General features: G+C 48.3%; 1 protein-coding gene across 1 annotated transcript; it reads left to right on the forward strand.

Moving 5' to 3' along the window:
- Window positions 1-430: 430 nt before the first annotated feature.
- On the forward strand, window positions 431-12,454 carry SLC9A3R2 (SLC9A3 regulator 2). The gene is made up of 5 exons (XM_040413374.1): window positions 431-632; window positions 5,558-5,714; window positions 6,004-6,047; window positions 9,854-9,919; window positions 10,698-12,454. The coding sequence occupies exons 1-5, from the start codon at window positions 456-458 to the stop codon at window positions 10,854-10,856; spliced, it is 603 nt and encodes a 200-aa protein (XP_040269308.1). The 5' UTR covers window positions 431-455; the 3' UTR covers window positions 10,857-12,454.
- Window positions 12,455-12,748: the final 294 nt, after the last annotated feature.

Here is a 12,748-nt window from a genome sequence, read left to right on the forward strand (position 1 = left end):
ATGGGGTTGTCATGCAAAAGGTCCTTAGTAACCAGTGTGTCAGATTACTCCGGACCATGGGGGAAGATGTTTATCCCGTACAGTCGCCCTTGTGCAGTCGCCGCCTTCCTTCTGACAGACATGATGTATTATTTGTGGACATTTTTTGCATTGGTTGGTAATTTTTTATCCTCCAAGCCAAGCCTGTCAGTTGTGTTTGCACTGGGACTCGTCCCACCAGATAATCTCCTCCGGCCATTACACGTGTTGACCTGGGTTAGTCACGGCAGTCGTTAAACCGAGCCTTGGCTTTCTGAACGACTGTAAATCTAAAATAGAAAGTTCACATAAAAGGAAGGCAAACATAGCCGAGCATTTTATGGAGCATTATAATTCTCAAGCTGGTCATACACACCTAGGAGCTGCACAGGGGACAGGAACATCATTCTATAATCTTCTGTTTTATATTTCAGGACATGAATGGACAGGTGAAGGAAAGATGTCCTCGGCTCTGTGTTTTAAAGAAAGGACCCAATGGCTACGGATTCAACCTTCACAGCGAGAAGTCTCGGCCTGGACAGTACATCCGCTCTGTAGACCCCGGTTCTCCAGCAGCCAAGGCCGGACTGAGACCACAGGACCGACTGGTGGAGGTTAGTACTAAAATAGTCATTAAAGGGGCATTCCAGTTGGTTTAAGTTATCCGCTATCCTATGGATAGGGGATAAGTATTAGATCGTGGGGGTCCTACCACTGGGACCCGCACCAATCACGAGAAGGGGGACCTGTACCCCTGAAATGAACGGAGCGGTCGTCAAGCATACGTGTGGCCGCTCCATTCTTTTATGGGGTGTTCTGGAGAGAGTGGAGCGCTGAACTCGGCAATCTCTGGAACTCCCATAAAAGTGAATGGAGCGGCCACAGGCATGTGTGACCAGCTGCTCCATTGTTTTCAGGGGGCTGCAGGAGGAACGGGGCCCCCAGCGGTAGGACCCCCACCGATCTCATAGTTATCGGATAGGGGATAACTTCACCCAACCAGAATACCCCTTTATGGCTTAGGATATTGTGCCCTGTAATCATAGCTATCAGCGGGGGTGTCGTGACCAGTGTGACTGGGTAAGGCCTGGCAGACCTACGCAGCCGACATGTAACAGACGGGCACGTAGGTCGGTGTCATGGAGGAGCAGTATGGATAGCGATCACTCCACTCCCCGCCGCCTCAAAGCACTAGCTAGTGTGGGGAGTGGAGCCGCAAAGCTTATCACAAGCCGACTGGGAACAACGTAGACCTGACAGAGACCCAGCGGGGAGAGACAAGAATGTTGGGGAATCCCACAGAAAACATCGTGGTCGTGCATTTTGGCTTTCCCTTTGTGAGATCCGTTCAGGGCTCTCGCACGCGGTCCAAAACGGATCAGTTTTGCCCTAATGCATTCTGAATGAAAAAGGATCCGCTCAGAACGCATCAGTTTGCCTCCGTTCCGTCTCCATTCCGCTCTGGAGGCTGCTCGTAGTGTTTTGGTGTCCGTCTGACGAAGCTGAGCCAAACGGATCCGTCCTGGCACACAATGTAAGTCAATGGGAAAGGATTTGTTTTCTATTGCACAATAGAAAATGGATCTGTCCTCTATTGACTTTCAATGGTGTTCAAGACGGATCCGTCTTGGCAATGTTAAAGATAATACAAACTGATCGGTTCTGAATGGATGCAGACGGTTGTATTATCTGAACGGATCCGTCTGTGCAGATCCATGACGGATCCGCACCAAACACGAGTGTGAAAGTAGCCTAACCCAAAAATCCATCCGGCTTAGGGTCCATTTACACGTCTGCAAAATGGGTCCGCATCCGTTACGCAATTTTGCGGAACGGGTGCAGACCCATTTATTTTCAATTGTGCCGGAATGTGCTATCCGCAATTGCAGATCCGCACTTCCGCATCCGTGCTTCCGTTTCCGCAAAAAAAATAGAACATGTCCTATTCTTTTCCGCAATTGCGAACAAGATTAGGCATTTTCTATTATAGTGCCGGCAATGTGCGGTCCGCAAATTGCGGAATGCACATTGCCGGTGTCCGTGTTTTACGGACGTGTGAATGGACCCTTAATGTGAATATATTCTAAACAACATAGAGACACAGCGCACGTACATTGTAAACCCTGCCACTTATATCCAAACCAACGCCGTAAGACTAAACCCCACATGTACACTATTTACTGAACGTGCAAGATAGACCATATAAATGCACGGATATATGTAATATCAAGTACCAATACATAAAGAAATAGACATATGGGACTAGCTGCAATTAAGCCGATGCTAATATTTACATATGGACAATAATATCTATTGAATGAATCGCCGTCCAAAAACACAGTTGCAACAAATCTGTTCGGCCACTTTTTATATTTTTATTTTTTATGCGTGAGATCCGCATGATATTTACCTGGGTCAACAATTAATGTACAATATTTTGATGTGTTTTTTAATAATATTTTAATGAATGTTTATACAAATGGTGAATTAATTAAATACAGGTGATTTGTCGAGAGCCAGTCTCATTAATAGATTAGTTTTTACAAATAACTTACATAGGAAAACATTATTAGAAAGTGCAGCTGGCGCAGCGCCCCCTTGGCACAATGCTCAGGTACACAACGCTAATTTGGGCAGATAGGTATTCCAAAACATATGCACCCTGCAACGTGCCATGGGTCACCCGATCTGCCTTCTTGTTGCCCGAGTCTGCTGAACCTTCAGTGCCCCCTGCCCGCTAGATCTGTCATCTCCCATTGTACGCCCGGCAAGCTCTGCCCCGCGAATCATGGGCCCTCCTGTATAATTGATGCGGACGACGCAGCCATGCGAGTGGTAGACGGTAGCGTGCCAGTTGGGGGAGGGTCTTTTTTTTGTTTATTTCTCCTTTTACCAGCGACAAACCAGCTGGGAGATTTGGGAACCCGATCCGTCCCCAGCACCTCGCAGACATTATGTACTGGAGCCTTCCATGCATATTTCATGCTGCTTTGTACGAGCGAGAGGATTCCCAGCGGACGTGCGCTCATCGAGGCTTGTAATCTTGTACCTGGAGCGAGGAGCCCACTCGGGGGTCCCGGACCCTGCAGGGAACTTTGTATGACACAGGCGTGTGCGGCTATTAGACACCTGTTTCCCAACATGCTTATCTGTCACAGGGGGATTACGGCTCAGTGCACGGCAGGCCGCCCGGTTAGGTTACCGTATTATAAATGTAAATGGGCCGTAGGTAATTCTGTCCACGTCATAGCATTGACCCTTTCATTGCCAAAGGGGCTGTCGTTTTAGGTGTCATGTCTTCTCTTGACACAGTTCATCCACGTGGGTGCTGCAATGGACCGGATAAGCGTCTCCCAAGCCCATAGCATTGGTCACCGACCTGTGGTTCTCCAGCTTCTGCAGAACTACAAGTCTCAGCATGCCCTGTGCCTAAGTGCACTCAAGTGCATCTACAAATACCATCCTTTACGCCTACTTAGCAGCATTCGTTTTGGATAATTTAGGGCTGCAACCTCTGCACCATTTTCAGCCAAATTTCCCAGGATGGCCTCTGAAAATAGTGACAGTCCATGCAAATTTGGGCCTGTCGACAACCATGCCAGTATCAAGCAGGTCCCCTATAGATCAGAGCATAACAACCCTCATTGGCTGTAAAGTAGTGGTCATGGGGGGCCGGGCTGTTTCTGGACTCTGCTGCTTCTTAGTCTGAAGGTGTTGCCCTTTTAGTCCTTGTGGGATGCCACATCTTATATATTTGATGGCGGGCTGCTCTATAATTACAGCTCGCTTTACTGAACCCAGGCGGCGGAGTTCACGGGTGTCAGATTCCGGGTCAGGCCGCTCGCACTACGTACGCCCCACCTATTCTTGGAGCGCTTTGCGACACCTGGTGGGCGTGCGGGAGGCGTCAGAGGGGGTCTGGATGGGGACGGGATAATTACTTGCAAAAGTCTGGGAATAGTCTGAGAGGGGGGGCAGGATAGAGAAGGGGAAGAAAGAAAAGTAGCAGGAGTGGGTGGGGGTGGGGGGACGACGGTGGAAGAATAGGTAGTAAAATAAAGGGGTGATGGCTCGGGGAGGGGAACACAAAGCTACGTGGCCCAGAAGAGAGCAAAGGCATTATTTCTGAGAGGAGAAAGTAGGAAGCGGTTGCCAGGGAACGAGGGAAAAGAGGCCTTGGTGTTTGTTTTCATGGCCGAGGGATCGGAGAAACAGAAAGGGTCCCTTTAACCCCTCCATTGCCGGCAGGGTGTAAGCACACAATGGCCTTCTTTTATGGTTCCCACACTCATTGTCAGACGGCGTGTCCGCATATTACACGGTTCAGTCTGCCGGTTCATAGCTCCACTTTCCAGGATATATTAGGAAATTGCTTAAGTAGCAGTTCCACAGTAAAATGGAGCACAGTCCTGGATACGTGAATCCCCCGGTTTTATTTTCTGGTCACTCCTGCTGTAATACAGCAAACAGTTTCATAAATCTGACTTTGTGTCTCAGTTAATCACCCTTTTCAAGATCTCCGCTTGCGGACAGTGAAGGGAAACATTGGAGAAGATAAATTGTTACAGTCTTATGTGTTTCGCGGATCCGCAAAACACGGACACCGGCAATGTACGTTCCGCATTTTGCGGACCGCACATCGCCGGCACTCTCATAGAAAATGCCTTTTCTTGTCCGCAATTGCAGAACGGAAGTGGGGATCCGCAAATGCGGACAGCACATTCCGACCCCATTGAAAATGAATGGGTCTGCATACGTTGCGCCCATTTTGCGGACGTGTGAATGGACCCTAAAAGGCGTTGTCCGAGTTATTTAAAAAAAAAGGCAAGGAAGCCATCAGAATAATCAAAGAGGTCCCGTCCCGTCCCCTCTCCTGACACGTCTGTTCTAGTAACTACTCGCATCCCCCATGTAATAGCACATCTGCATCTAGTCTTATGACTCTATGTCGTGCCATTCCTCTATTATTCCTGCTAGAAGTTATGAATGAAATGCTAGCAGTTTGCAATGAAGGTTCAGCTGGGTTTTTACCAGTTGCGGAGGGGCAGATGTCCCTGCACAGTCTGATACTGTCTGTGTGCTCCTGGGGCGATATCACCCGCTCACTGTCAGTATATATACAGGCCCGTGGTACATACAATATATATAGTGCAGCCCTATTAGAGCTGAATTGCATGGCATGTCATTTGCTGGCACGGACCGCCATACCTAACATAGTTCTTCCCAATGGCCTGGTAACCTTTGGTCCCCTTTTCTAAAACTTAGGGGCCTCCTTTATCAAAACTGTCTTCTCAACCAATCACAGCTTATCTCTCATTTCTAACCAGTACTTGACAAAATGTAAGCTGAGCTCTGATTGGCTGCTACGGGCAACATAGACAGTTTTGACAAATGTGGCCCAAAAATGTCTTAGTTGCCCATCGCCACCAATCAGATTCCACCTTTCATTTTTCACAGCTCCTTTGGAGCAACTAAGCCAGTTTTGATAGATCTCCCCCTTCAATGTCCTAAAATGACGGCTGTCTACCTCTCCCTGCAGGTAAACGGACAGAACGTGGACGGCGTGAAGCATTCCGAGGTGGTAGCGAACATAAAATCCAAAGACAACGAGACAACGTTACTGGTGGTGGATCTAGAAACAGATGAATACTTCAAGAAGTTGGGGGTCACTCCGACCGAAGCTCACATCAAAGGAGGTACAGCCATATTGCCTTGGACAATGGGCTTACCCATAGCAACTAATTAAATGGAAAACTGTCATATGATTGGTTGCCATGGTTACACTCCCCATAATTATAATATGTCATGTTACCTTTATTGCAGTCCGCTTGTCCTTTGCCATGCGATAAGTTGCAAGTAGTCGCTGACTGCATCCCCCGCTCGCTGCCCTCATACACGGCCACGCAGTTCGTTGCCCCAGCATTGTGATTCCAAATTAAAAATTCCTCCCTTTGTCCTTTCTAACATTGCAATCTTCCCTTTTAGGTGTAATCCCCCAGTCACTGACCAATGGAGTGAGCAAAACACAGGTCAGTATACACGGCATGATTAAAGATATCCTTTCAGAAAGGAGCCGCTCCTGACATGTCTGTTTTAGTAACTACTTGCATTCCCCATCTAATAACAATTCTGGGACTTCTATTTTTAGGACTATCTTATTATTAAAGCCCCATTCATTCCATAGCGCTGTACATATGATAAGCGGTGCACATACATAATACAGACAAGTGCACTAAGCATGAACAAGACAAGTTACAGACTGGTACAGAAGGAGAGAGGGCCCTGCCCGTGAGGGCTTACAATCTACATGGTATGGGAGAAAAACACAGTAGGTGCGGGTGAAGCTGGTCATGGCGGTATAGAGGCAGCAGGGTCACTGGTTGTAGGCTTGTCTGAAGAGGTGGGTTTTCAGGTTTCTTTTGAAGGATTCCCCTGTAGGTGAGAGTCTGATATGTTGGGGTAGCGAGTACCAGAGTGTGGGGGGTGCACGGGAGAAATCTTGGAGTCGATTGTTGGAAGAGGTGATAAGAGGAGAGAAGGAGGTCTTGTGAGGATCGGAGAGTGCGTGTGGGGGTGTATCGGGAAAGTAGCTCAGAGATGTAGGGAGGGGACAGGTTGTGGACGGCCTTGTATGTATTTGTTAGTACTTTGAACTGAATTCGCTGGGCAATGGGGAGCCAGTGAAGGGATTGGCAGAGGAGTAATAGGGTGGGAGGTGGATCAGTCGGGCAGCAGAGTTGAGGATAGATTGGAGGGATGCGGGGGTGCTAGATGGAAGGCCACAGAGGAGGATGTTGCAGTAGTCTAGGCGGGAGATGATGAGGGCATGTACAATTAGTTTTGCAGACTCAAAGTTGAGGAAAGCACGGATGCGGGAGATGTTTTTGAGTTGGAGGCGGCAGGTGGTGGAAAGGGCTTGGATGTGCGGTCGGAAGGAGAGGGCAGAATCCAAGGTCACTCCAAGGCAGCGGACTTGGTTGACCGGGGAGAATGTGCAGGGTAGATAGGTCTGTTGGGGGTGTTGAGCAAGATGGGGGGAAAAGATGATGAATTCTGTTTTATCAATGTTAAGTTTTAGAAAGCGAGAGGAGAAGAAGGAGGATATGGAAGATAGGCATTGTGGGATTCTGGATAGTAGGGTGGTGATGTCTGGGCCAGAGAGGTAGATTTGTGTGTCGTCAGCATAAAAGTGATACTGAAAGCCATGGGACTCTATGAGATGTCCTAGGCCAAGGGTGTAGATAGAGAACAGCAGGGGTCCTAGGAAAGAGCCTTGCGGGACACCAACAGAGAGGGAATGAGACGAGGAGGTGGTGTGAGAGTGGGAGACGCTAAACATACGGTCTGTGAGGTATGATGTGATCCAGGAGAGGGCCAGGTCAGCGATGCCAAGAGATGAGAGTTTGTAACAGAAAGGGAGCGGTCGACAGTGTCAAAGGCAGCAAGGAGAAGGAGGACAGAGTACTGTTTTCTGGTTTTGGCTGTTAGTAGGTCATTGGTGACTTTGGTGAGGGCAGTCTCAGTTGAGTGGTGGGGTCGGAAGCCAGATTGTAGGCGGTCAAAGAGGGAGCAGGAGGAGAGGTGAGAGGACAGTTCAGAATGGACATGTTGCTCAAGTAGCTTTGAGGCATTTGGAAGAAGTGATATGTTGTGCCATCTGTCTGTTATTCCTACTAGAAGTTATGAATGAATTGCCATCAGCTTGCAACGAAGGTCCAGATGGGTGTTACATTCTGACTGTATCTAATCAGTGCTGCCAGTGTCAAGGACACACCTCCAGCTGGTAACACCCATCTGGACCTTCATTGCAGACTGCTGCCAATTCATTCATAACTTCTAGTAGGAATAACAGCGAGAAAGCAAAGCAAAAAGTCATAAGAATAGATGCTCTAGAATTATTATTACATGGAGAAAGCAAGTAGTGACTAAAGCAGACAGGTCAGGAGAGGTGATGGGTCCTCTTTAAAGGGACGGGCACTTTTATTGATCCAGTCCTAAGAACAAAATAAAGCGGAGTGTTTGGTCAATCCCACACGTGCGTATGACGGATTTATGCCTCCGTATTATGGACGTCTCCCAGCCTGACCGCAGGTTTATGGACATGAACTTGAGCCGCAGTTAGGCCAGGACACACGTCCGTAATACGGGTGAAGGAATCCATCCTAAAAAATACAGATACGCTAAAATTAAATCACGAAAAAGGTTCAGGGTCAGCACTAATATGGAGGCTAATTCCACAGAGAGTCATAAATAGGGACTGTACCACCAGATGAGGGCGCCAGGGAGGTAGGAGCATGAAGGCCCCCCCAATATTCAGAATATTTGCCTGATTGGATGGAGGTTTTTGCATCTGTGGTCCGCCTATGACGCCGACCCTGGGCGAGGACTCTTTGTACCTACCCAGCACTGGTGTCATACAGAGGACGTCTCAAGCAGCACTTGAAGGAACTGAATTCTGCAATTTTCTTTCCTATTAGAGTCGATGGCCCAGAGGTTCACGAGTTGTGTAATCATCAGAGCCTCGAGGCCATTGACTTCAATAGAGAAAAAAGCAAAATCCTGTTGTAATCCATCTACTGCACCGACGTCTCCAGACCTTGTTGTGTTTGAGCGCGGTGCAGTTTCCTCCGCTGCGGGTTTTTCCCTGTGTGTCTGGGAAGTAAAGAGTCTCTACACTTGTAAAGAGGAACTTGCTATTTCTGCCATATATTGAAAAGCGCCAAGTGTAAGCTCCCACCCTGCAGAATCCTGGGACCACTCCAGGCAGGAAATGTTCAGCCATTTGCCAAGGACCTGCTTATTGAGAGCGTTTGGTGTAGAAAAGCAACGTGCTCGCACTCAGCAGACAGCTTTCTGTATACCGTAGCCGAGTGTCAGGGATGAAGGCTACAACCTGCTGCACAAATGATAGGAGTAATCTTTCCACTGGAGAATTATTTCACTCCATGGATTTGTTTGATGGATTATAGGGATTTTGTCAGGATATTATATACATATTTCAGGTTCCTCTACCAGCTGCTGATCATGGCTGCAAGTAGCCAGTACAAGGAAGGGGGTCATTTTTGCTACCGCATTGTTAGGTGCCCATTGGGATCCATAGACGAATGTTTATTTTAGTAGCAGCATCCTCTCTATTAGCTATCCTCAGGATTCGTCAGGTATGTGACTCCCGGCAGCTGTTTGAAGAGCCCCTGTGGTAAACGCTGTGACATCACGTTTATCGGTCACACGGCCTAGGAGCAGCTCAGTCCTATTCAACTGAATAGAGCTAAGCTGCAATACCAAGCACAGCCACTATCCAGTGGACGGTGCTGTGCTTGGTAAGCTGCAAAGAGGCTGCCTCAAACAGCTGATCGGCAGGGGGCCCGGGAGTCAGACCCCCAACAATCAATCTATTGATGACCTGTCTTGAGAATATTGAACACCCGGTAAACCACTTTAAGGCTTCAGTCAGACACCCGTAATGCAGCTGAATTTTAGCAACCATGTTATGGCGCAAGTCCTGGCCCAATCATTGGGGTAGCAACCAGCGCTTGGGCCAGGACCTGCTGCCCTACACTAACATTTGGCTGAAGGAGGCCTAAAGTTGATCTGAAGCCCCCAAGTCCAGTTGGGCCAACCAATTATCCAATGTACATTGGGACCTCTCGACTGCCCCCACGGGCAGAGAAGGTTAGGGCAGCTGGATTTCAACATGCCCGACTCTTTAGCATTCACCCCATTCAGAACACATGCATGCTCAGCCCGGTGTGTGTATGTGGGGAGTCTATGGCCAGCCTAAAGCTCACGTGACATAATGCAGTACGGATGAAGACATTTTTATGTTCTTTTACAGCTCAACGGAGGCTCCTCCACTTCCTCCTCTCACAGTGATTTGCAGAGCCCCGATAAAGACTCACAGGTAAGAAAAGCTTCCTTTTTAGTCTACTTTCACACTCGCGTTTTGGCTTTCCGTTTGTGAGATCCGTTCAGGGCTCTCACAAGCGGTCCAAACCGGATCAGTTTGCATTCTAAATGGAAAAGGATCCGCTCAGAATGCATCAGTTCAGTCTCCATTCCGCTCTGGAGGCTGCCTGCAGCGTTTTGGTGTCCGTCTGATGAAACTGAGCCAAACGGATCCGTCCTGACACACAATGTTAAGTCAATGGGGACGGATCCGTTTTCACTGACACAATCTGGCACAATAGAAAACGGATCCGTCCTCCATTGACTTTCAATTGTGTTCAAGACGGATCCGTCTTGGCTATGTTACAGATATTACAAACGGATCCGTTCTGAACGGATGCAAACGGTCGTATTATCTGAACGGATCCGCACAAAACGCGACGGCGCAGCTGACATTACATGGAGTCATCAGAGGTCATTGTAGACTGGATCTAGGTCAGTGTGGGTACACTGACGACATGTTTGGTGACTATGATCCATACAAGGTGTCTATGACAATGCTGTACTGGACAGAAGGGGATAGGTTATCAATATCTCTCAGTAGTGCAGCCTCAGGCTTTGGGCCTGTAACATCATGCCATCATATCTCAGCCTATAAGTAAGATATTAAAAAACTGTTTTATGCAGGAAAAGAGTGTTAAACAAATGGTTAAATTGTGTCCACTTTCTGTTACTGTATATGTAATATAGAAAAGCACTGAACTAATAGTTCTCATTACCCCTTGGTGTTTTAGGCCGGTGACCTGATCCGAAAAGACCCCTTTGAAGAGAGTGGCCTACGTCTCAGCCCCACGGCGGCCGAAGCTAAAGAAAAGGCCCGCTCGAAGAGAGCCAACAAACGAGCTCCCCAAATGGACTGGAGCAAGAAACACGAAATTTTCAGCAACTTCTGATCCTCCCTCTCGGCACACGAACGGTCGGGACGAGAGCGGGGCGCAGGACTCAAACCCCTTTCTCCCCACTAAACACTGCGCGTTAACCGGAGGGCGCAGATTAAAACCAACTAACAAGAGGTCGTCACCAAACCTATATCTGTTTAACCATTTCAGCTCGGTGGCATTTTACGGCATATTATGTTGACTTACATAGTGCCAGGCCACATATTATACCCACACCAGCATCGGAGGATGGATTTGCCCATGGTGCGCTATTTGCGGGCATTACTGAGTCATGGGCGTACCCGGGGGCTCGAAGGAAAAGTCTTAACTCCTGACTGGAATTTAGACAGAAAAAGCAATGGACAACATTGGACAACAGTTCTCCATTGCTAAACCAGCAGGGTCCTGGCAGCCGCATCGTCCTCCTCCTCCTGTGTTTATAAGACTGTTTCCTCATCCTGTCCTGCGGTCCCACCAAGGTATAGGATGTAGGATTTCCTCCGCCAGGGACCACCGCTAGCAAAGCACTTAGGAGATCATCACCTGGAGGCAGAGTGCCCTCTGATTCACGTCCACCCTGCAGACCCCGACAAGCTAGACGTAGGTGTCATCCACGAAGAAGCATATTCTCAGTAGATAAGATTGCACAATTTCTTCCAGACACAGGGCTTTGTTAACACTTTTGCTGCCAACTCCTCCTGGTAATGGAAACCAGTACACGGTCGTCCTGCTGACAGCAGTTTATAGCGCCGTCAATACGTCTTCGTGATTATCCATTGCATTTAGTGCACAGGAGGGTTGGGGGAGGGGGGGGGGGGCACAGTTTGGGCCTCATGTGGAATAAGGCAGAGTGTTGCATGTCAGGCCGTCCCCAGGGGGTCACACATTCCTCGCTGCGGCCCAGAACCGCTGGCGCTCTCTTACCCAATCGATGTGCACATGGTTTGAGTTAAGTGAAAAAAAAAATAACAAAAGCTCAAAATCAAGTCAATCAGCCCCGGAGATTCGGAGTAAGTGTCCCCAGGCCTTGCATAGATGCAGATATTATGGAAGTGAGACATGCATGTCGCCTATAGAAGTGATAGGCTAAACGCCAAACTACCAGACATCACCCCCCATCAGTCTTGTAGATCGGGGGTGATCAAACTACAACTCCCCGCATGCCCTAATAGCTGTAGGCTGTCCAGGCATACTAGGAGTTGTAGTTTTGCAACAGCTGGAGGTCCGCAGGTTGGGCATCCCTGTTATAAATGATCAGCCATTTCCCCCAGGGCACAAGCCTGCGTACTGGGGCAAATGACCATTATGATTCACGGCGGGTTGGTCAGCTCTACCCCTGAAAGGTATAAAGATTGTTTTTCCCATACTAAGGGAAGCCCCCCCCAAATCAAATGAAGTGCTTCCTCCCTCCCCCACTCTAGATCGTCTTTAAGGGTAGGTTCACACAGAGGTTTTTTGGAGGAGGTTTTTTGAGGCAGCTTTTTAGTCAAAGTCAGAAATGGATCCAGCCGGAGTACAAGTCATTCCTCTTTATTTTCGATTCCTTTCGAACCCACCTTTGGTTGAAAAACCTCCCCCAAAAAGTGTGAACCTCCCCTAAAGGCACTAAGATCAAAAAATTCCAAAACCATCGGGCCAGTTTGCTTTCACTGAAAAATCCAGCCCGGGTGCCTAGGGTTGAGCTGTCAGGGTAGTAAGCCTGTATGCATAGGCCGAGGTTTAATGCACGGTCCTAGACACTCTCAATCTAATTAAAAAAGAGCGTCATTTAACCCTGCGGCACGCTAATACCTCGTATGTCCCGGATTAACAAGCCGGCGAGATCACGTCGTCCATTTGAAAGCTCCTCTTAGAAACTATATAGGCCTTAAGCTGACCCAGGAATGCAGTTTTAATCACGTCAGAGG

This window comes from Bufo bufo, unplaced genomic scaffold (assembly GCF_905171765.1).
Source record: "Bufo bufo unplaced genomic scaffold, aBufBuf1.1, whole genome shotgun sequence".
Taxonomy (NCBI): domain Eukaryota; kingdom Metazoa; phylum Chordata; class Amphibia; order Anura; family Bufonidae; genus Bufo; species Bufo bufo.

Excerpts from the sequence above, each read along its gene's own strand:
- SLC9A3R2 (XM_040413374.1), top strand. The coding sequence starts at position 456 with ATGAATGGACAGGTGAAGGAAAGATGTCCTCGGCTCTGTGTTTTAAAG. Across the intron at positions 5,715-6,003 it reads CGAAGCTCACATCAAAGGAG|GTGTAATCCCCCAGTCACTG; the intron begins GTACAGCCATAT and ends CTTCCCTTTTAG. Across the intron at positions 6,048-9,853 it reads ATGGAGTGAGCAAAACACAG|CTCAACGGAGGCTCCTCCAC; the intron begins GTCAGTATACAC and ends GTTCTTTTACAG.